Source organism: Bipolaris maydis (genome assembly GCF_028858645.1).
Source record: "Bipolaris maydis strain C4 unplaced genomic scaffold PSV08scaffold_16, whole genome shotgun sequence".
NCBI classification, from domain to species: Eukaryota; Fungi; Ascomycota; class Dothideomycetes; order Pleosporales; family Pleosporaceae; genus Bipolaris; species Bipolaris maydis.
This window is the reverse complement of record NW_027093872.1, coordinates 18,583-40,884: the sequence shown is the minus strand read 5'-3', so window position 1 is coordinate 40,884 and position 22,302 is coordinate 18,583. Positions and strand designations below refer to the sequence as shown.

Genomic DNA, 22,302 nt, shown 5'->3' with positions numbered 1-22,302 from the left:
GAAGATCAAGCGCGTGTGAAGAAAAAAAGACGCATTCCAACGACCACAAACGTCTGCTGCGTAGTTTAGCGGGTGGTGATGGAGGAACTCGAAGATGACGTTCGCCAGGATAGGTCAATTGTACGGGTTGTGATTGTAAGATGTCCCCGACCCGTCTTCGCGACGATTGCTCCTCCCACATCTTCCCCACCCACCTACACACCGCCCGCCCACGCGTACCACTGATTGAGTATCTAGGATTCCTTACTTCTACCCCTTCGCATCGCGACATCGCCAGCCCTGCTACGAACGTACCTGCGCACCGCACTTCTCTTCATCGCATCCACTATCCTCTTCGGCTTCGCCGTCGTAGCGTATTCTTCCTTTTACTATGCCTACATTCCCGTCCGCGGCATAGTCGTACCTGTATATCTCCAGTACGACCACAGTCCAGCAGTGGTCTTACATCCACCCGCCCAAGTGAGCGGCGTGCCAACCGGCAAAGCAGCAAAATGGCCGTACGGACTCGCCAACATACCCGGGCTCGTGGACCGCCAAAAGTACGACGTAGTCGTTGAACTCGACCTACCGAGAAGCAAAACAAACCTTCATGCGGGGAACTGGATGGTCGGCCTGGAATTCCGCGGCCCCACGACACTCGGACAGGGCGTAAAGCATATGCTGGGCTGGGACGAAGAGTGGAACGTCGAAGACCACAGTCAAGGCGGTGCGCCTGGCACCACAGCCGAGAAAGTCGTAACAGACGATTTGACAACTCAAACCCCTACCGTCCTTGCCCGAAGCAAAAGACCGGCAATCCTCACATACCGCAGCCGCATACTCGAGATGATGTACCGCTTCATGCGCCTCCCGCTGTACCTGCTAGGCATGCACACCGAATCCGAGCACATCACCATCAAAATGATGGAATCCATCATGTTCGAGCCCGGCCACCGCAACGTCCCATCCTCGCTGCGCCTCGAACTGCGCTCCAAAGCGCCACTCGAAGTCTATCGCGCGAGCGTGCACATTACCGCTCGCCTCGAGGGAATCCGCTGGCTCATGTATCGCTACCGCATTCTCAGCGCTATCCTTGGTATCTTGTCGTTTTGGGCCATGGAAATGTGTGTGTTGCTAGTCACATGGGGGGCGTTTACGCTGCTTGCTTCGTCTTTTTCTTTCTCATCGACAATGGGGGATGGTGATGATGATGAGGAGGAGAAACAAAAGAAGAAGAAGAAGATGATTAAAGCAGAGGAATCGGATCCAGGGACACCGTTTAGCGAGACTAGTCGTACGTTTCCTACCTTGCCTTCGCAATATCCTCTTTCGTATAGCTCGTCCGCTGGTGGTGTTAAGCGCGAGGAGAGTGAGGTGGCGTTGAAGGATATTCCGGTCAAGGAGGAGGCTGAGGCGGATGATGAAGATGAGGATTTTTTGCTCGAAGTTCCGTTGCCGGTGGGCGTGGAGAGGGAGGCGGTGTTTACGGATTCGGGGCTAGGGACGGGGTTAGAGAGTGGGGTTGAGAGGGGGGCTGCGAGGAGGAGGGGGATGAAGGGGGAGTGAATCTGAGTTAATAATTTAGTGGGGGGTTTTTTTTTCCAAAGAGAGGAAGTGTGGGAAATGTTGGTGCTAGAATATATATTTTTGTGTGTTTGATTTGTAAATTCAAGCAAGAAGAAAAATGTATTGTATATTCAGTGTCCCTGCTGGAACAATCTCATCAAGTTTATCAAAAGTCCCACAAACTCACAAAGGGTAAAAAAAAAAAACTAATGTCTACCAAAGAGAACGGCTCACAACATAGGTCTCTCAGCTGCAGGATCCCTCCCCCTAGCAAACTTCCTCTCAATCCTCTCCTTCCCCTTGACCATCATGTCCTTTGCCTCCTCATCCGTAATCTGCGTCAGTCCCGCCGCGACATCCTTATCCTCCCTCTTCAACGTCTTGGCACGGATCATGACCGCACTGCTCTGCAACCTCGGCTTGGCCGGCTCGACGACAGTCTTAATAAATTCAGTATGCTCCTTGTAATGCACTTCGCTCTCGGGCAAGCCGTCGAGCAAGACGGCAAAAACATGGGGCATAGCCTCGAACTCGCGCCACGTGACACTGACGCCTTGGCTGACGGCGCGCTGGGCCAGGACCGCGCCTTCATCCCTCAGCATCTCCTGGCCGATGGAGAAGAACAGAGGCGGGCTGCCGGACCAGTCTTGGGCTGCGAGCGGAGAGACGAGGGGATGCAGCAAGGCACTAGCTTCGCAGTAGAGATCGGCACGGGGGGGATTGGCAGGCCAGACTTCATCAGCGGGGAAGTCTTTCTTATCGGTCTGGCTGGGTGGGGGCAGGTAATCGAACGTGGTCTCGTTTTCTATCGACGGAAGCGAGCGAGTGATGTCGAGCCAAGGGGAGGTCAAGGCGAGGCCAGCCGGCAGCGGTATGTCGACGAGTTTGCCATGGAAGCGCACGGTAGGCGTGTGGCCGTCGGGCGCCGACCTGTGGATTTGCAACAGAAGCTGCAACAAGGCGGTACAGCACAGTCCTCCGGCCGAATCGCCGCCAAACACAATCTTGCCCGCCGGAACGGCCTCGTGGAACGCGCCCGGCGGCGGCGACAACAGAGACAGATACGCGGTAAAGGCATCGAGCAGCGCCGCGGGAAACGCATGCTGCGGCGATAATCGATACCGCACGTTGAACACCCGGCCACCCGTCTGCCTCGCTATCCGCGCTCCCAGCCCGCGATATCCCGACGGGTCAAGCAAATACATTGCTCCCCCGTGAAAATAAAGCACCGTCGTTTGACTCGTCGTCTCTTGCATCAGCGCTTCGTACTTTTCCTTCTCCCCCATGCCCACTGGCTCTCCCTCCCCATCTTTGGCTTGCGACCGATACCCGTTCCATTCGGCCTCCACCCCCTTTTGCTCGGGCTCCTCCCACTTTTCTTCCCCCGTACCCATCTCTCTTACCGCTTTGAAAAGCAGCTGTCGCGCGTCGTCTTCGCTGGGCGTCGCCATGGCCACTTTGCTCACCCACATTTTACCCTTGACTCCGGGGTCGCGCAGAGTAAATCGCTGCGTTTTGCCAATGGGCTGCGGGGATGCGTTGGGGCCCGTCATCTCGCGTATCATGGTCACTGTGAGACTGGTTTTCAGGTCCCATTTTGAGGATTGGGGGCTGAGCGAGAGGGAGTGCCAGAGGGCTGTTTTGAGCAGTAGAGGGGTTTTTGGGAGGAGGAGTTTGGCGAGGGCTGTTGGTGACGAGTCCATTTTTTTTCTTTCTTTTTCGCCCTTATTTCCCTTTTGACTTTTGACTTTCTTCTCTTTCTGAATTGCCTGTTTTTTTTTGGTATCGGGACTTGAGAGTGAAGTTGTGTATGTCGTCCAGGCAGCCTATTTGGAGCAACGTTATATGTATATATATACCCTAGGTTCAAAAAGCGATGGTATCAGGCGTGTCGGGCGTTCAGAACAAAAAAGAATAGGTGTTCTCTCCGTGGCGCAGAAAAAGGGTACAAAAGTCTTGACGTCGTTCGCATTTCGAACCCTTTAAAAGATGCCTCGGCAACGGAAGGTCTACTACCCGAGTCATGCGCCCCATGGGTACAAGATACGGTCGATACGGCTCGGTGTGTGGGAGGGGCATCTTCTTATCTAGGCAATAGAGACACACGACTTGTATGCGCCAAGTTAACTTCCTTAAAAACCCTGTTGTTTCTCTCTGTTGATGTGAGGATAAAGTGTATACGCGCTTATGTCAGCTTTGCCTACGTATTTCGTACTAACTCGTGCTTACTATCGTTTCTTATTGCGGAGTAATAAAAGCTAAAAGCATCTCAAACCTGACGACAGTGACAACAATCAAGATTGCAGAACTCATTAGTGAATAATATCCATTTTCAAGGCGCAATCAAAATAATAATGGGGAACATAAAACTGTGTAGTATCCCCTGGTGGTATCTTTGCCCCTGTTTCCCAAAAATAAAACGCCCTGTTGCGCCCAATCCAACCCGCTTCATACAAACATACGCAGCAGCGTATCCCTTTCCCAACTAACTTCACAGACAAACACATCCTTCTACCCTTGTGTTGACAGAGAACTTGTTCTGCTACCGACCGCTTTAACAGAAGACTCATCAGATGAAGAGTTGCTAAAGGCCGATACCAGTTCCTCGGCAGCAGAGGTTGAGTCCGGATCCGCTCCAGCAGACGACTCGTTATCAGCCGAATAGTTGAGCGAAATTGACTCCAACTCCTCACTAACAGACGACTCATTATCAGCCATATAATCCGCGGAAGTCGACTCCTAGCCATCCAACTCGCCCTCTTCACTGCCCCTCTCTGTCACATTCCCATCCGCAGTGCCGTTAGCAGGAGGCTGGCTTTGGCTGGTCATCTGGACTCCTTCCATGCTCCTAGGCGTGTCTCCAAAGTCGATGCCATCTTCGGGTGTTCTAAGCCCGGCGTACATGTTAGGCTCGCCGTCCTTGTCGGGCGTCTTCTCGTACAGATCAGCCATCAGGTTGCATGCTTTTCTGATGTCGCGCAGCTGGACGTGCTGAATCTCCCACCAAGGCTTGCCGTCGTCGTCGTTTAGTTCAACCTCGGCCATACGCGCGCCAGCATACAGCGATGCGGCGGCAATTGTTCGTGAGGGAAACAGCAAACACATTTGCGTGGATGTTGAGTCAGAGAGAAAAGCCCAAGCCGAGTTGCGCAACTTTTTATTATGCTCGACACCGTAGTACTTCATCATGTCGTACATGATCTTATAGGGCGACTCAACGTTGAGGTCAAAGCATAGGGCCTCAAGTAGAACATCTTCGCTGTATAAGATGGTATCCCGCCATTTCCAGAAATCCTTTGTTTGCTCGTCGACAAGCTTGTTCGGGTCTTTAAGGGCAACTCGGACGCATGACACGACAAGTTCTTTCATCTTGCGGCAGTTCTCTTCGACTTTGGTAGCGAGAAATAACGCAGTCGCAGCAATTTGCTGGTAATGTCAGATGCGCTCGCGTGAAACAGGAGCCATTGTGTGTAGACTTACATAATGGTGAAGAGGCTTGTAACCGGGCCGTGGCTTAAGGCTCATCCGCATCAGGTAGCGGTTGAAGAATACGGCAGCCGTGCTCAGAGTCGTCTGTGGGAGCTTGAGCATCATGCCCACCTGCAATATGAAGCCCACGCCTTTCCTTCGCAGTGTCCGCTCCTCTTCTGGAGCCATTCCATCGGTTATCGACGGCGCCAAGAGCAGCTCTTCTTCTGTGAATATCCACTGCATTTCGGCTTCGACTACCGCCGGCGGTGGCGGGCGAGGAGGCTCGCGCTGTGGCACCATTGCGCTGGATGTGGTCGAAACCATAGCCAAAGGCTAACAACACCAACGTTTGGGGGTAGAGATGGAGTGTTGCGCAAGTTGTCGGTGCCGATACAAGTGGACGCGCGTTGTCGTAGAGGCCAAGTAGCGGGCTATGATAGACGGCCGATCAGACGCAAAGGCCCACAGAGCGCAAGAGCGGATGGTTCTGTTTCGCGATGACGGGCAGGGCAACTGCCGGATATAGAGGAGGTTTTATTCGTGAGGTGTTCATTAAGCTTGAGTGTTGCAAGGGCCAGCGGGTCTCTTCCGCGGCGAAGGCAGGGATTAGCGCCAAGCCCATGCCTCCAGTCCATCACCCTTCCTTGCACTACCACATCATATCGATGGCGCCTGTTCCAAAAGCTTGTTCTTGTCACACCGCTGGACGTGTAACTATAACGAAAGTTCATACAATGTGAGTCGAGAATCGTTTCGAACCATGCGAGGGGCTTCATCTGAAAACACTAAATCTGGGACCCGCAATGGTTCAAACAAGATTGCAACTTTGTAGACAGTAGATCATATTTCGAAGGCTTCATTACTGGAATCCTCTAGATGCCCCATCCGGACAGATTTTTGAAGAGTTTACAGTCGTGCATGGACAAACAGCAGGTACAATTAAAAAAATACTTAGAAATAAAGCCGCACATATGAAAAGCCACGGGATTCGAGCCCAAGCCCGTAATTCTTTCCACCCAAACACGCCCGGTAATGCTATTGATTGATCGTACCCTCTAAGAGAGGTAAATGGCTTCGAAAAGGTAGATAACACCGAAAATGAGAAAGGCAATCGCGCCACCCAGAGTCACTATGTGATGTTAGACATGTTTTACGACAGCAGAGAGAGATGTTCTTACCATTGCGCATACTAATGCGGCCAGCAATGGCACGGCCGCCGATCACGGCACCTGCAGTACACAGGCCATGGCCTACCACGGCACCAGTAGTGACATACCAGTAGTCTGAACCAGCAGCCATGGCAACTGTGGCAATCTGACTGCGGTCGCCCCATTCTCCGAGGAATGTCATGACAAACGTCTGAACCCAAGCGGGACTGAGAAGCAAAGAAAACAGGTTATTGACAGCACCCATTGTGCTGGACATTGAGCCTCCGCGTGGAGATGGCATGCGGTCGGGTGAGTTAGAGGGGCTTCGAGCAGGTGCGGGTAGTCGCGAATTCGATCGTGAGCGTCGTACACCACGGCCAGACTCCAAAGCGTAGGGAGAGACAGAAGCCTTTCGGCGACCCTGGTGTCGCGCAAGCTGCTCCTTTTCTTCCAATTCCTGCTCCACCTCTCGCATCTCTTCTCCAACACCTTCATCCGGGCTCATGGCGAGACCCTCCTTGATGAGCCTTACGCCAAAGACGAGGAAGAGAGCAGCAGCGGCAAAATGCGTAAAGCGTTCGGACAGGAGTGCGGGGACGGCATGACCCATGACGGCAGAGAGCACTGTCATGACTACCAGAGCAGAGAAGGCGGCAGAGAAGACAAGCAACCGTGGGTGTCGCATGGCCATGAGAGCTGCAACAAGGAACGTCTTGTCACCGATTTCCGAAAATATAATCATGGTAAAGGCAAGGATCAGGGAGTGGAAGGGCTGTACAACGCCGGCGTCGGCATCCCCGCCAGGCGTCAAAGAGGGTGTCTTGGATGAAGAAGAAGTGTCTAAAGGATCTTTGCTGGAAACCGAGTTTGGAACGGGGAGGGGGTTGTCATGAGGAGACTCGGGAAGGTCGGTGGGTTTCTACGTCAAGTTAGCACCATGTCGTACTTGTAGCCACGTTGAATCCTACCTCCAACCCGCCTGCGCCGAGTACGCGCGAAGAAGTTTCTGCATCTCCTGCATCTCCCTTCAATTGCTTCTGGTCGTGAGGGTGAGGAGGCGCCTCCTTGGGCGATTCAGGAACCTGTTCCATCTTCGAACCCGTCTTTTCCTCATGCGCCAAACGCTCCTTGTCTTTTGCAGAAACTCCGCCCTCGGTGCCTTTGCTGCCCGTAGCCAGTTTCCGCGTGGGATCTTGCATGACGCTTTTGTCACCATCGAGCACATCGTCGACCAGAACGGTGCTGGAGGCTTTTGGCTTCTTTGCCGCCCCTAGGTCCTCTACGACATTCGGAGCTTTGCCATGAGCCTTGGGTACGTCGGCAACATATGGGCCGTGGTGAGGCAAGCCATCGTAGCCGTCGACGGGTGCATCTTTGGTGCCTTTTGCGGCTGTCGGGGATGCAAGAGAGGGTTCGGCGAGAAGAGTGGCGTCGGGGGAAGCGGGTGCGGCTGCTCGCGCGAGTCGTTTGTCGGCGGTGGTGTCAACTGGGCCGGGTGTAGCAAGGACTTGTAGAGCGGGTAAGAGAAGCAGCAAGATTTGCGGCCCTGGCTGTCGTAACTTCATGATGAAAGCAATTGGGATGTGAGCGAGGGAGGGTGGAAGGGCAAGGAAAGGGTCTTGGGCGACGAATTGAAGCGTGGGCAGGAAAAGAGTCGTAAGTGTACGTATGTGGAGAGAGAGAGCGACGAGAAGAGAACAAGAAGTGGCGAAGGAATGTGGAGGTGCAACGAGTTAATTGGATTCAAAGTTGGAAACAGGCGTGCTTGGCGTTTGGGCGTACGCCAGTCGAGTTACACTGGGGTGAGTGGCGTATGGAGGAGGGTGCAGGCGTGCAGCCAGCCCACGTATTATATTTCGTCGGTGTGTACGCAAGCACATAAGGCACTAGTTTAGGGGGGGTTTTTCTTTTCAGGCAATTCTGACAGTGGAGTGCGCAAAGGCGGAAACATCCCTTGAATGCCGTAGTCCCGTCTCGACCTCAAACGCTTCGTATGCACGTCTTCACTGGCCTCCCCCCTGCCCAAGTGTGAGGCCCACCCCTATGCCTAGGCTGCGACGGCTGGTGCTGACTCATGGCTGGCTGGTCTCGACCACGTGACAGCCCGTTGGCGGGCGCACTTAGTCAGCTGCAGTCGCGCATCAGACGGTAAACAAGTCGTCGCCATCACCGCCGATAATACTCACATACGCCGTCAGCACTTGGTCGCGCCACCCACGCACCCTCCGCCGCATGTTCTGCTTGTCGATACAACGTGCCCTTTCGAATCCCAATGGCTGACAGTAGAGGTGTGCGGTCTGCAGGCCGACGCGAAACGCCTACCCCACAACCACCACTCTCCAAGACTACCGCGACACAGATGGCGCGCACATCACGCGCAAGAAGCTTGCGCAGTGCAAGTCGCGAAATCACAGACTTTGTTCCTGTTGAGAAACCCACCCGTCGATCCGCACGCCAGGCAAGCGTCACCTCCGTAACCGGCGAGAATGAGAGCGAGGAAATCCAGGCGCGTCAGACAAGGCGCGAAGCCATGAAAGAGATGTTGGAAGGTCAGTAACCACTTTGCGACCCGCTACATCATCTGCGCAACCCTACGCAGTCGTGAATTGATTGCCAGCCGCTAGACTCGCCCATGGCTGATGATGAATGTGCCTTAGACCTCACTGTCGTAGAAGAAATGGACACCCAGCTAGCACTCGACGAGATTGAACCCCCAGGCACACCTGAACACGCAACTCCAGAGATCCCCATGCCATTCCGTTCCCCCGGCGCCATATCCGAAATGTCCGGAACCACTGCGATTTCCTCTTTCAGCATGGTCGAGGCCGAATTCTTGGAGTCCAGGTTCATTATGAAACACTTGCGTAAGCTTTGCGATTCGGCGGTCGAATTCTTGGAACACATCGCGCCCAGCGGTGCGACTATGTCAGACGATTTACGAAATATAAAAGAGATGCAGAAGCCGGGCTCGGCCTATTCCGAGGAGTACCTTGACTATGAGATAGAACTGAATGTGCATCTGAAGCACTTCAAGAGCGAAGATCACAGCTACATCCGTGTCCGCGCGCTCCATCGCGCTCTCTTTGGCACTGACGAGCAGACTGCCGCATCAGATGCCGGTCTTGATCTGATACTATACCTGACGAACTTGCTCGTTTTTGCGAAACAAATGATTTATTCCGACCGAGATGACAAGACCATGTGGGATGTGCTACGACAGCTTGACAACACTTTCCCTGTGCAATTCATGCGTTCACTGGACCCGAATGCACAACCATCTGGTAAAGGCGAGAGTAGGCTGTTTAGAGAGACATTTCTGCTTGCACTAGAGCTGCGGACCCAACTGGCGATATTGGTGCTTCAAAAATTGACCGACGACCTCGAATCTGATCCTGAAGAAACCGTGAGCGAGATCTTCTTCCGCTCAGAGTCCTCACAAGCGGTAGATGGCTCTCCACTTCGTGGTTGGAACATCGTAGCATTGGGAGGCGACGAAGCTCCACTACCCCAAGAACTTCAAGATCAAGTTGCAGAGCGGTTGAATGAGATTCGGGACTTCTTCCCAACGGACGAGGATTCATTGCAGCGTGGCGAGCTTGTCGAATTGGAACGGCTGAGAGAGAAATTTCCTTGGGAAGCAACAATTCTTCGCTTGTTAGCTTGGGTGCGTCTGCGACGTAAGGAGCTACTTGGTGCGATTGAGGATCTTGGCGGAGCAGCGGTAATTGCGAGCGACGTTAAGAAGCTCCACGAGGAGCCACAGCCTGTGGTTGAGCAAGCGAATGGCCCGTCAATCCCACAAGCATCGCCGTGGAGGAAGCGGACCTCATTTGGACGAGAGAGGCGACGCAGCAGCCGCAAGTTTAATCCCAACGCTGCTGTAGACTTTCGTGCTATTGATATGCTGAAGGCGCGGGAACGTGACTCTGGGGTAGATTTTGAAGTTAATCCTCCTCGGCAAGAACAGAACAAAGAGCCGATTCAACAAGTAGCGGAAGTAGAAGGAATGGAGGGAGAAGGAGAGGGTGGAGAAGAACAGGTGCAAGGAGAAGAAGAGCCCCTGGCAGAGCCCCCACAACAGGATGGCATTCAGCCGGTACTGGAAAGCGATGAACAACAGCAACAAACAGAAGAGGGCCCACGAGACCCACAGGATCAGGCACAGCCGGGAGAAGTTACCAAGGAAAGGGAAGATCAATCTGAAGAACCTGTCGCGTCTGATCCACCACAAAGTTCAGCAGCTTTGCTCAAATGCTTGAAAGCTGTGGGGAAACCTCAGAAGGAGAATCGTCCAGTATCAATATTCGACCGGCAGGTTACTGCGCAGCGTGTCGAGTTTGGGGATGGCTTTGACGAGACACAGCCTACGCCGGGGCCATCTAACACAAACAAAGCAAAGCCGCCTCCAGAATCATCATCACATAAACGCCCACGATCAACGGACGACTCCTATTCTGACGATGCATTCGAAAGCGGGGACCGTGGTCTCCGGGTCCTAGAACGCCGGCGCAACGCTCCAAGGACCAAAAGAGTTCGTATTGACCCTTCATCCTCCGCTCCTCCACCAAGTCATCAACCTCCACCACGCCCAACCCAATCATCCCGACAATCGCCAGAGCAAGCAGAGTCCTTCTCTGAGACCGAGGCCCCGGAGATGACTGAAGAAATTCCATCCTCAAACTACCAGGCTCAACGTCAACTTGCTCAGGAGAACCAGCGGCTCCAGTCTCGCAGGTATCGAAACGAGCGCAAGCCCCGCAAAGGATGGTCTAACGAGGAGGAAGACGCCATGTGCGAATACATGCGCATGTATCCAGGCAAGTACTCGACGATCCTCACATACGACAAGAGCAACGGCAATTTCCTGGAAGGCCGGACACAAGTCAATCTCAAGGACAAGGTCAGGAACATGGCGCTCAACATGATCAAGTACGTTGTATATCTAATATGGACTTTTGTTGATGGAATTAGCATGCTAACAAGAAGCAGATCTGGTACTGGACTCCGACCAGGCTTCGAATACATTGTCCACCCAAAAGAGAAATACGGCGCAGCCCTAGTAGAAAGCGGATGGCTAATGCGCGATGATGGTGAGTGGGTGCGCCAGGAAGATGCATGAGTGTGAGTATTATGTTTTAATGATGAGCCTTGTCATATTTTTTGCTCTAACCCCCCTTTTTTATGTGTAGAAGGAATTTTACTTCGTACACGGGCATGGGGAGGGATCGTAAACGCTTTTTTTGCTGTTTTTCTTTCTTCCTTCAATAGTTGCTGATGCTCTTGATACCCACGGCTTGTTTGGCGTATGAAATCGTACGTTTTTATTTTGGCTCCCTTCCTGAGCCATATCTTTTTATCCACCACAAACTCCAAGTTTTCCATGTGATGCTTCTTAATTGATTTTTTTTATATCCGTTCTCGCCATCTGACACCCCATTCGCCCTTTGCAAAGCTCGCTTCGACAACAGCGCCTTTCATGACGGCCTCGCACTTTCTCTTCTCGGGCTCATCGGGGACTGTGAAGCCAAAGGCACATCCGCGTCTCGCTGCTTTACGCACCATTTCGCGCTCGTCTGCTTTTCTCTGGCCTTCGCGGCGCTTCAGTTTCATCTCGTCTGTCTCTTCAATGCGCTCGGCCCAGCCTTTTTCGCCGCCGACTGAGCCATTAACGTCGTTTTGGGCTTGAGGCGGCCGGATCTTACCGGATCCGTAGCCATATTCTATTGTGTCAGGTAGAGCATGAGAGGTGGTGCCTGGCGGTGAGGAAGGCTCCAACACGATTCCACCTTCGGCTTCGCCCTCGGAGTCTGAGATGGTGTCTTCGTCGCTGGTAAGATCTGGCGGTAGGGGCTGTGTTGAAGTTTCTGTGCCGCTGGAAGCAGTTCCTGGTGCAGGGTGATCGACCATGTCTACGCTTCGCCAGTCCTCTGGCTTCTCGACTACAAAGCGCGCTTTGCGATTTTTACGGCGCCCGTACACTTTCTCGGGGTCTTTTTCGCGCTGAAAGACGATTTCTTCCACAGTGCTGCATTCCACAATGATTCTCTGATCGCCCTTTGTCGTCTTGGAGGGCTTCTTCTTGTGCTTCTTTTCGCCTTTGCGGCCTTTTCCATGCTCATTGTCTTCTTCATTTCGATTCATCTTAACGCCGTCACTTGCAGGCTCGGCCCCCGCATCTTCCTTCAACGACTCTATACTCGCGCCGTTTAGCAGGGCTGCGAAGGTGGCTTCGATTTTACGGTCAATTGGGCCGGGTTTGCTGTTGCGGCATCTGGCTGAGCAGTACTTTACTTCTGCGGCCTTTTGTGTCTTACGTCGGTCGCCGATGACTCGACCGCAGCTGTGGCAATATGGGACTGCGTCGCCGACAGTGAGGTATAGGGGCGGTGGAGTGACGGCATGTTTGCTCGGACGAGACCAAGAGTCCATCCACGACATGGTGCTGGTGCTGGTACTGAGGCCTCTGGTAAACAGTAAAGATGGTGACAAGTAGATTTTGGATACGATGCAGCGGAAATGGCTTAACAACTGCGTTTGGTGGAGGTTGGTCAAGATTATGAGACTTGGGAGTTTCGGGGTTCGGGTGCACGACGTCATCGGCAGCTGTAGTGGTACGCGATTGTCTGCAGGAGCACACTGTGCCTTGCAGGCGGTAAGGACGGTGAATCTTTCATTGTGAATGCTCTGCAATAATGCGTACAAACCCGATGGTGACGTATTTGAAGTTACAGTTGGGTGCAAGTAGGCGTGTTTGCGGCACGTGGCTATGCACACCCATGATTTTTTAGGCGTCCCCAGCAAACACCCTCCATCGACGTTAATACTGCACTCCAAAGCCCATCACTCGCGGGCGATGGGAAGTGAAAGTATGGTAGTTGTTGCACCACCTCCATAACCCCCTCGGTCGATCCCTCGGATGTTACTCATCTCTGTTTCTGAAAGTTACCGAGCTTAGCAATCCTCCGACTCGGCAATGTGAGCGCGCAAATTCGACTCACTAAGTAAGGTCCGTTTCACCGGAGGGAATCATGGAGAGGATATATGACCCCGCCCGGCGCTCCGCTCGCTCTGGCAGTTAAGTCGAGGCGCCGGAATTTTGTTGAACCTCTTGGGCTCTATTCTGCGCAGAACTTCAGATCACGTCTTCCCCAGGGAATAAAGCCCCGTTGCGAAGCGGACAAATGGAGCGCCTATCGCTATCTGCAGCGACCTCAATGCCGACATCTGTCTTCGCACAGTCATCCCCCCATCACGACTTCATCGCCAGCCGACGAATTCCGAGCGTGCGCCGTCGTCGCTGGAAGAAAGTAAAATCGCTGCCAAGACCCAGAGCATCCGTCGCCATGTCACCTGCACTGGACCCCTCGACGGGTGAAACCGGCCCCAAGGCATCGCGTGCGCAAGCCATAGAGATCACCTCGACCCCGGATTTCGGACGTCCCAGGCGGACTACTGCCCAGAGCGACATACAAGATACCATCCAGCACCCGGGCAGCGTGCGCATCAATGTTCAGGGTGCTTTCATAGTCGACGAGGAGCAGCCGGCTACGCCCAAAAGCGAAGATTACGAGCACGACCCCCATGACATTAGGCTGCCCAACCACACGGCCGTTGTAAGCCATGTAGCCGTTGATGTGAGTGCTCCTGCGCGATTCTTTGCTTGTTGTTGCGCCCGGCACGCGACCATGCGCTGTCGTCTTCTTCCCGCGCCGACCCCCCTGGCAAAAGTATAAGGAGGAACATGCTAATGCGACCTGGTAGATTGGAGGCTCCCTTGCCAAACTCGTATACTTTTCGCGCGAACCAGGCGACGATGCGGCGGGCGGACGGCTGAACTTTTTCAAGTTCGAGACAGATCGCATCGACGCATGTATAGAATTTATGCGCAAGCTCAAGGACGACCAGAAACAGCACAATGATTCCAAGTCGCAGGACCTGTGCATCATGGCCACCGGAGGAGGCGCATTCAAGTACCATGACAAGATTACACAGGCGCTAGATGTAGAGGTCATACGGGAAGACGAAATGGAGTGCTTGATCATAGGTATGATTGTTACCGCTGTCTAAATGTTGCGACCGAACACTGCTGACGATGGCGCTACCCAGGCCTCGATTTCTTCATCAACGAAATACCTGATGAAGTCTTTACCTACAGCGAAGACAGCCCTATGGAATTTGTACCACACCCTCCTGACCCACCAAACATCTACCCCTACCTTCTCGTAAACATCGGCTCCGGAGTCTCCATGATCAAAGTCTCGGGACCGCGACAATTCGAGCGTATAGGCGGAACATCACTAGGCGGTGGAACACTCTGGGGCCTCTTATCTCTCCTCACCGGCGCCCGCAGCTTCGACGACATGCTCCGACTCGCCGAAAACGGCGACAACTCCAGCGTCGACCTCCTCGTCGGCGATATCTACGGCCAAGCATACAACAAGATCGGCCTCAAAAGCACACACATTGCCTCCTCCTTCGGCAAAGTCTACAAGATGAAGCGCGCAGCCGAGCGCGAGGCAGAAGACGGTTGCAACGGCGACCTCAAGCGCAGAGAAGAAGCAGAACACGTCCAGGGCTCTGCAGAGCTCCCTCACACCCCCGGTTCTTTCCGTCCAGAAGACATGGCGCGCTCCCTCCTCTACGCCGTCTCAAACAACATTGGCCAAATCGCTCATCTCCATGCTGAAAAACATGGCTTACCACGTATCTACTTTGGCGGCTCTTTCATCGGTGGCCACTCCCAAACTATGAATACCTTGTCCTACGCCATTCGCTTCTGGTCCAAAGACACGCGCCAAGCATATTTTCTAAGACACGAGGGCTATCTTGGTGCCGTAGGTGCGTTTTTGAAGAGGCAACCTAGGAACTGGGGGAGAAGGGAAAGCTTTGCTGGGCCGGCAAGACCGACTTGAGGTTTTTTTCCTCTTTCGCTCTCTCGGTGTGTTCCCCCTTTATTTTTTCCTTCTCATTTCTTTCCTCTCTTCCAATTCATATGGATCGCGCTGTTTTTTAGGGGGACAGCTGGCGTACATGGTTCTATAGAAGATAGAGATTTTTCGGTATAATATTATCAACTAATACTGCCATTCATCATTGCCACTGTTCAGTGCTTGGAATGCTTGAAAACAAAATTGGTTGATGGAGTGATTGCTCGGCCCGAGAATCTGCGGAAATTAAAAAAAAATCAAGGTGTTGTTCTCAAACATACCGGTCCGGCATAATTGTGACCTAGTAAGGTTGAGCCAGGAACGCATGTCTAGTTGCAGATGAAAAAAAGGCCGTTAATTTTTCTATTCGATACTAGCTACGCCTTATTATAGAGTAAGTCTTCTTTAGCCTTGACTCTAGGCCCTATACCCATACCTAGTCACAAGTATTGCATGGATCAAAAAAATGAGTATTTTTGCAACACGTATTGCACGGGGTACAACCATACAGGCAACACGTTCCCATGTTCTTGTCGCAGCAAGCAGCATAACAATTCTCTTTGCTTTCGCAATTAGCGAAACAATCATTATTGTTTCTGCAGGTACGAGCGCTCAATTGAACAAGCGCTTCATCAGATTGTACAAGACTTCTAGGTATATATCCGCCTGCTGCAACGCCAAAAAGTAGAGCAAATTGAATTATATGCATCCCTGTAGGTGTCAGCTTGCATTGTAAGCTTAGAAGGACGTCCAAGAGACTAACTTGGCTTTCGATTAGAAAGCAGGTTTGTGAGATGTGAAGTGGTAAGAGTGTTCTTTGTATTCGCTTGATAAGGATTTAGTATCGGTAAGTGATACAGAAGGGCACTTCAATGCAGAGCTGATATTGTGGCACGATACGTGATCGAGCTCAAATAGATCAGGAGGCGAACCGCAATCGAGTAGAAAGAACAGAGCTGATATCCAACTTCTGCCAAAGAATTGATTGGAGAAGGTGCCTACCTACGTACGAAAGAAAATCGTAATATATATCCACGATCTAATCACGTGATAATACACCACAATATATAGCGAAGATAAAAGAGAAGCTTAAACCTTGGCAGAGATAGTTACCTTGTAAAAGTTTATGCATTACTCATCCTAAATGATGGGGAAGAACCTGTACCAGGGAAAGTAAAGTTTTGTTTCAAACTATATATCTAAGAACGTAGGGGGTTGCTAGTGGTGGAGAATTGAGACTACTCTTACTCAGCTTACTTCTCTTCGTTTCACTAAGAGACGTTCCTAGTCCTGGTAGGGCTGCTGCTGTTGCTGTAAGTTCAAGCTCGTGTTTTCAGGTCAGCATATATCGCGTGATGTTTCACCCTAACCTGCAACCTACGTTGCCAAAAGATCAGAGAGGCCTACGGACGCTATGATATATATGTATGGACATACTATTGCTTCCGGTATCATTTTGATTTTTCTTTTCTTTTTAAAGAAGACTTGAATCGTTGTTAATGCCGTCTCATTTAGTGAAGTCATAGGAATAATCCAGAGTCTCCGTGGCCGAGCCACTGCCGACGCTCTAGACTGTCATAGAGCAAGAGAGAAAGCGTGGAGTAGTTTACCGACAAGAAGTATAAATGAAGAAAGACATGCATACGTTTTATTGACTCGAATTTTCTGCTTTAGATAGGTCTAGTGCTGATCTTACTATAGTGGGGTGGTGAGCCGAGCCGTGTATACAACCTTTTAGAGCTGTCCCCGCACTCGCAGGCACAAGAGTGTGGTTTTGATGGGCAGAATTTGCCGCGGTCGAAGAAAAATGCACTGACTCTGGCTAAAACCTTCCCATTGTATAACTTATATTCTATCAAATCTTCTATCTACACCAGACTAACGCATTCATTTTAGGTTGAGATTGTAATCTGTTGTCTAGTGACCACTGTGGAGACACCGAAATTCAAATCGATCTGTAAAGATCTCCACACCAACTTCAATCTAGGTGGATCCTGCAATGGCAATGGTGAGGAAAGCTTAGGGTTAGGGCGATATGTATTATTATATCAAGGCCAACCCAGAAGGCCTCTGTTAGATAGCCATCTATACAATGGATTCTATATTTAAAATTCCTAATAAAGATTTGGTAATGCAGACAGAATAAGACAACGCTCAGACCTCTTAACAGAACCTAATCTTCACACGTATGCACACACCGTGACAGATCCACCGTCCTCAAAGACCCATCACAATCTGACAATTAAGAGTCTCATATGCTCTATAGCACAAAACAACTTCCCAAATCACTCGAACCAAGGCGACGATAACTCTACGCGATGAGCACGATTACAGGTGCTAGCTACCTAGCTCTAATTTCGATCAAGCCTGGAGAAGGATAGCCTAACCCTATATAGCACGTATGAAATAGTCTCTTAATCTTAACATTAACTAGATAGGCACCCTTTAGTAGTAGGCAGTACTTTTTTAGTAATTACATTGCTGAGAGCTAGGGTATAGCGACGTTGAAAGGAAAATTAACTATGTATCTTGAGTGAGAATGTTATCGGTCCTTCATCTCATTCCCGATCAAGCAAAGCTTGTTAGCGAGATTCGGTCTTTTGAGTATTCAGCGTTGATTCTGCTTCGCCTTTTTCCATACTAGACTTTGTAATGCTTTTAATGGGATTTTCTCTAGACCCCGTAGTTGCGCTATCTGGCTGCTGAACCTCTTCAACACCAACACTTCGATAGAGCGACTTGGCAACATTACTCTGGTATGTAGGCTTTGGATGGTAGTACGATGGATCAGGCTGGTTATGACCTGGTCCATGAGCCAACACTTCACTAGGGGCATGTGCAGGCTCGAAAGTAGGAGGGTCAAGTTTCTGTGCAGCCTGGAGGCCTGAGGCACCACTTATCGAGCCGCGGAGACGGTGGATGTTTGCATGACTTGTATACTTCATTGATTCGGCGTCAGGTCTAACAGAAAAAACAGGATCAAGTTTTTTGGCTGCTTCGAGTCCGGATAATGCACCTATTGAGCCACGATGCTCGTGTGGTGGGTTGGGGCCGTGCTGGTGTTTATGAGATACATGCCAGGTATCTCTGAGTCCATGTGATGGGTTCCAGACAATTTCTTTGTCATCTGTACATGATTAGTTTAACAATTTATCAAAATCAGATAGAAAGAATTAAAACGGTTCGCAACAAGGACTGCGTAACTTGGTGCGCACACTGAGACTCACCAGTGACGTCGGTTTGCTGGAGGGGGAGAACGGTGTGCAAGCCAGCTACAACCTTCAGCACAGGTATCAAACATACGAAGGGCATGATGTGAAGGGTATAACGATATTCGATTATAGGGCTTTATCTATCTGCGTGCATCGTATCCCGTACCACCAATTGTAGAAGTAGGATCAGCTCGGTGATCTTGATCAGAGTCGAAGCGCGGGTCAAGCTTGTTGCCCATGTTGGTCGAATGGGGACCAGCATTGGTAGAGTTGGTTGCTGTTCCCCTGTGGTCTGTGTCTGAATCAAATCTTGGGTCCAGCTTGTTACCAATGTTGGAGTCGTGTGGGCCGTAGTTTGTAGATGTGGAAGTGGTATTGGTAGGAGCAACACCAGCACTTGTGGCATGACCCCGGTAGCCACTGTCCCATTCATCAACTCCCTTGTTGGCAATCTCTTGGTTCTTGAATGCGCTCGCCTTGTCGCCGCTTGCTTCGTCGACCATGGACATTGCATTGCCACGGATGGCTTCGCCAGTTCCCTGAAACCTGTCAGCTATCGGCCCACAGCATTCCTACACAGCTCAAGATATGCAAAGACTTACATGAACCATGTTCACACCCTTGCGGATGGCATCGCCAAGGCCGGGACCAGAGTGTGCGCCAGTCATGTTGAGTGTGTCTAGTCGTAAATTATGAATAATAGTTGAAAGGATCAGGTAGTAAAAGCTTAGGTGTGGAGGTCGAGAGGGATACCAAGTGATAGTGGATAGAGAGAAGGGAAAGAGAGCAAGATATACTGATGACGCTGCCGGCAGCTTCCACATTACATGCCAACAAGCGTACCTGGTTATGATCTGCGCTCTCTTAGTACGTACGCATGCGCATGTGCATGCGCAGAAGTAAGGAAAGGGCATTGCGACATAATCTTGGAATTGTGATGTCATGCACTCGGTATGGTACAGCCCCGACGCCGATAAGGCTGAGCTAGGCTGCATTGGATAATTGACGTGTTGGAACCACGATAGCCTTTGATCGATGAATGACGTTGGATACGATACAGCTGAATGTCGTAAAAAATGCCGATGCTAGAATAGAGTCAAGGGGTTGAAAGAAAACCGTACTTTATTATGTTGTGTAGTTACACTAGAGGTTGTTTTGGTACCAAAATGCCACCAGTAGGTTATCTTTACCTATTAGAACCTCAAGTAAGCTAAGCTGACTTGGTATGGAGACCATCTTTTCTTTGGTACTTATTTGCTAGTACGAAATAGTCTTCTAAATCATCCTGCACTGAAGGTCACCCATGTGCGCGGTGCTACGGGGTAGTTTAGGGAGGGTTACGAGACCTTGACAAGGCTGCATAGATTTCATCCTCTATAGGATTGAGGCCTTCCAACGGCACTAGCTTTACACTATCCATTCTAATATAGCAACGCCGATGACGATAACGCGAAGGAAGGAGTGCTAAACAGTGCAAAGCGAAACGGAGCCGCATTTGTACAGGCCATGTAGCTTGCTTGCTCATATATAGGTAATTTTAGTACTTAGCAACGCTTAACTGAGACCTGAAGTACCGGGCACTGGCTAGAAGCTACTCGATTGACCTAAGGGTCACCCTAGCTATGCAGAAGGAGATATAACGGCTCTATAAACTTCATCACAAGGCACAGTACGTGCACTACACACGGTAGTTATGGCACGGGCCTTAAGTCAATATCCACTAACTATTGTTAATTCTAATATCCTTAGTGTTTACTATCTGTTAGTAATTTATGGCGAATTTAAAAAAAGAAATTAATATGTTTATATAATAGAGTGAGTTCTAGTTCGATAGTGCTATGTATAAGCTTGATGGGTACTCTCCACCTGTATGCACTCTGTGTTTCCCAACGTTTAAGTTCTTTAAGCTTTTGTCCAGACCTTTATACTCTGGCCATCTAGGATCATGACCAAGTATGTCGAGCCGGAGTGATTCGCCTCTCTCAAAAATCATGCCCCCCGCCCAAATCATGATCTCAAGCTCCACTACTTGATCTTTCTTGAGTTTCTCAACCTTGTCGTGCGGATGCCAAATATATGCTGGGGAGAGAAGCTCTAGCTTTTCATCAGGATAATCAGGTTCTTTCTGGACAGCGCGGTGAGAGGCTCTGAGACGGCCATTTGGTCCAATGTACCGCAAAAAGTTTTCGCCTGGTATGTCCTTTTCTGAGACTTCCGGAGGAAGGTCTCTGAAGGGTATGTTGAAATGCTGCAACATCTTTCCATTCTGATCCAATTTCTGGATCATGACGTAGACATCCATGTCGTCATGATCAGGCGTTGACATATATCTAGCAATGCAGTCAGCTTTTTCCAATTATCATGACAATATCATATTTATAAAAGATACAATCACGTCAGATTATTCTTTGTGTTCTAATAGGAATGGTCTTACAGCTTGGCTTTACTAAAGCCACATAACTCCGTGTATTTTTCGAACGTTAGACGAAACCCTGCGTATTCTTTCGGTGGGTATGACCATGCGGCTGTCGCATCGTACGTTAGGGCATGTTCGTTAATTCTTGGATGACGCTGTAATGTCGATGTAAGCCCATCCAGATAGAAACTCTGCCATACGAAGTTCTCCGGTGGAAGCCTAGATATCGGACGGTCAACTATTGATGGTTGATTGTAGCCAAGGAGGGCTAAGCGCATCCGTGGTGTAGCTTCCCAGTTGTTTTGTATGCCTTTCAAATATTTATCAAAGAATGACTGTAGCTCATCAATGTAGTTTGGCTGGTAGATGTCGTGCCATTCTTGGGTTGAGCAGATGCGCAGCCTGGGAAATATTGGTCAAATGGAAAAAGCCTTCAAATATCGCCTCGATCAGTACATACCATTTCTCAGTTGATGAAGAAAGAAAATAGCCACGGAGACTTCCTTCGGTGTGCAGGCCAGTTGAATAGCTTGCTGTCGCGTACATAGGGACGTTGATATTCCAGAGTTTAGGTCGCTTATCTTCCCAGTATGCATTCCATAGCGGGTATTTGTCAATCATGCCCTCTACATGTTCTCTGTTGTTTAGACCTATTCATTCGTTAGTGCTTCGATGGCCAGAACTGCAGATTAAGTGTTAACTACCTCCCGTAAAATTGGATAGCAGCAAACCCCAGAAGGAGTAATCTGGAATACCTCCCCTGCAAAGAGATTCACGATAGTAATCTCCTAGTCCTTCCCATGGAGCCAAAGCCTTCAAATGCGGAGGTTGCTCAGCCCCGATAAACCTAGCCCATTAGTCCAACTATCTAAGTGGCCAAAGGGTGTAGTGCTAATGATATAGGCACTTACCACTGTGTAGAACCTAACCAGGAGTTGCCAGCCATTCCCACAGAACCGTTACACCAAGGCTGAACACCAATCCATTCAATGGCGTCATGTCCATCACGACCTTCCTGTGTACCGTATACTGGCATATCTCCTTCCGATTGAAAAGTGCCACGGGCGTCAGTATTCACTACCGCATACCCACGCTGGATCCACTCTGCCGGATCGGGTGCTTCCCACTTCTCTAGACCGCTAGTCCAGCTACGGGGTATCCCAACCCTCCAAGGCAAGTTGTCCAGACTTTGTGGGCCTGTCCCAGTTTTACCAAATATGCTCCAAGGAAGGATCGCTGGCACAGGTTCAGTATCAGAATCGATTGGACGGAAAACATCCGCAAATATTTTCACCCCATCTCTGAGCGTAATCTCCTGGTCTTTCTCATATATCATTGCAACCGGAAGTGGGCGCCGACCATCCTCTTTAACCCACCCCTTTGGCAGAATTTTCTTGTCTTTGCCATACGGAGTCCATACATTATCTAGCTCTCGTTTCGTCGGCGTATAGAGGATTTCGATTCCTCCAATTGATTTTGGCATGTTGGCAATGCGAACTATGTCGAACAAGTCGCTGGAAGATGGTGGCAGGGGGGCAAGGCTCTTGAATAATCAACGAAGAATAACACAGATATTCAATTCG

The 22,302-nt window shown here is 50.5% G+C and overlaps 9 protein-coding genes across 9 annotated transcripts; 3 read left to right on the top strand and 6 right to left on the bottom strand.

The window, feature by feature from the left end:
• Positions 1-13: 13 nt before the first annotated feature.
• Positions 14-1,545, top strand: PSV08DRAFT_381611 (putative adipose-regulatory protein-domain-containing protein; the record flags this gene model as incomplete). The annotated part of the gene is made up of 2 exons (XM_014223350.2): positions 14-135; positions 238-1,545. Exons 1-2 carry the CDS (start codon positions 79-81, stop codon positions 1,543-1,545), a joined length of 1,365 nt encoding a protein of 454 aa, XP_014078825.1. The 5' UTR covers positions 14-78.
• Positions 1,546-1,775: 230 nt separating this feature from the next.
• PSV08DRAFT_230998 (Alpha/Beta hydrolase protein) lies at positions 1,776-3,248 on the bottom strand (the record flags this gene model as incomplete). Its single annotated transcript, XM_014223349.1, has 1 exon — positions 1,776-3,248. The coding sequence occupies one exon, from the start codon at positions 3,246-3,248 to the stop codon at positions 1,776-1,778; it is 1,473 nt and encodes a 490-aa protein (XP_014078824.1).
• A 607-nt stretch (positions 3,249-3,855) lies between these two features.
• PSV08DRAFT_230995 (cyclin-like protein) lies at positions 3,856-5,576 on the bottom strand. Its single transcript, XM_014223348.2, has 2 exons — positions 5,026-5,576; positions 3,856-4,971 (listed from the first exon to the last, which is right to left on the bottom strand). Exons 1-2 carry the CDS (start codon positions 5,338-5,340, stop codon positions 4,285-4,287), a joined length of 1,002 nt encoding a protein of 333 aa, XP_014078823.2. The 5' UTR covers positions 5,341-5,576; the 3' UTR covers positions 3,856-4,284.
• Positions 5,577-5,838: 262 nt separating this feature from the next.
• PSV08DRAFT_210264 (uncharacterized protein) lies at positions 5,839-8,006 on the bottom strand. Its single transcript, XM_014223347.2, has 3 exons — positions 7,133-8,006; positions 6,195-7,083; positions 5,839-6,145 (listed from the first exon to the last, which is right to left on the bottom strand). The coding sequence occupies exons 1-3, from the start codon at positions 7,727-7,729 to the stop codon at positions 6,072-6,074; spliced, it is 1,560 nt and encodes a 519-aa protein (XP_014078822.1). The 5' UTR covers positions 7,730-8,006; the 3' UTR covers positions 5,839-6,071.
• Positions 8,007-8,436: 430 nt separating this feature from the next.
• On the top strand, positions 8,437-11,283 carry PSV08DRAFT_374481 (uncharacterized protein; the record flags this gene model as incomplete). Its single annotated transcript, XM_014223346.1, has 2 exons — positions 8,437-8,713; positions 8,822-11,283. The coding sequence occupies 2 exons, from the start codon at positions 8,437-8,439 to the stop codon at positions 11,281-11,283; spliced, it is 2,739 nt and encodes a 912-aa protein (XP_014078821.1).
• On the bottom strand, positions 11,076-12,860 carry PSV08DRAFT_230984 (uncharacterized protein). Its single transcript, XM_014223345.2, has one exon. It carries the CDS (start codon positions 12,759-12,761, stop codon positions 11,571-11,573), a length of 1,191 nt encoding a protein of 396 aa, XP_014078820.2. The 5' UTR covers positions 12,762-12,860; the 3' UTR covers positions 11,076-11,570.
• A 647-nt stretch (positions 12,861-13,507) lies between these two features.
• On the top strand, positions 13,508-15,076 carry PSV08DRAFT_189547 (fumble-domain-containing protein; the record flags this gene model as incomplete). Its single annotated transcript, XM_014223344.1, has 3 exons — positions 13,508-13,798; positions 13,926-14,208; positions 14,271-15,076. The coding sequence occupies 3 exons, from the start codon at positions 13,508-13,510 to the stop codon at positions 15,074-15,076; spliced, it is 1,380 nt and encodes a 459-aa protein (XP_014078819.1).
• Positions 15,077-17,673: 2,597 nt separating this feature from the next.
• Positions 17,674-18,971, bottom strand: PSV08DRAFT_251740 (uncharacterized protein; the record flags this gene model as incomplete). The annotated part of the gene is made up of 4 exons (XM_014223342.2): positions 17,674-18,218; positions 18,319-18,363; positions 18,470-18,842; positions 18,906-18,971. The coding sequence occupies 4 exons, from the start codon at positions 18,969-18,971 to the stop codon at positions 17,674-17,676; spliced, it is 1,029 nt and encodes a 342-aa protein (XP_014078817.2).
• Positions 18,972-20,086: 1,115 nt separating this feature from the next.
• On the bottom strand, positions 20,087-22,055 carry PSV08DRAFT_412488 (Alpha/Beta hydrolase protein; the record flags this gene model as incomplete). The annotated part of the gene is made up of 5 exons (XM_014223341.1): positions 20,087-20,633; positions 20,738-21,121; positions 21,180-21,369; positions 21,424-21,566; positions 21,631-22,055. The coding sequence occupies 5 exons, from the start codon at positions 22,053-22,055 to the stop codon at positions 20,126-20,128; spliced, it is 1,650 nt and encodes a 549-aa protein (XP_014078816.1). The 3' UTR covers positions 20,087-20,125.
• Between the last annotated feature and the right edge of the window lie 247 nt (positions 22,056-22,302).

Excerpts from the sequence above, each read along its gene's own strand:
- PSV08DRAFT_230995 (XM_014223348.2), bottom strand. The coding sequence starts at position 5,340 with ATGGTTTCGACCACATCCAGCGCAATGGTGCCACAGCGCGAGCCTCCT. Across the intron at positions 4,972-5,025 it reads ACAAGCCTCTTCACCATTAT|CAAATTGCTGCGACTGCGTT; the intron begins GTAAGTCTACAC and ends TGACATTACCAG.
- PSV08DRAFT_210264 (XM_014223347.2), bottom strand. The coding sequence starts at position 7,729 with ATGAAGTTACGACAGCCAGGGCCGCAAATCTTGCTGCTTCTCTTACCC. Across the intron at positions 7,084-7,132 it reads TCGGCGCAGGCGGGTTGGAG|AAACCCACCGACCTTCCCGA; the intron begins GTAGGATTCAAC and ends AACTTGACGTAG. Across the intron at positions 6,146-6,194 it reads CCGCATTAGTATGCGCAATG|TGACTCTGGGTGGCGCGATT; the intron begins GTAAGAACATCT and ends AACATCACATAG.
- PSV08DRAFT_230984 (XM_014223345.2), bottom strand. The coding sequence starts at position 12,761 with ATGACGTCGTGCACCCGAACCCCGAAACTCCCAAGTCTCATAATCTTG.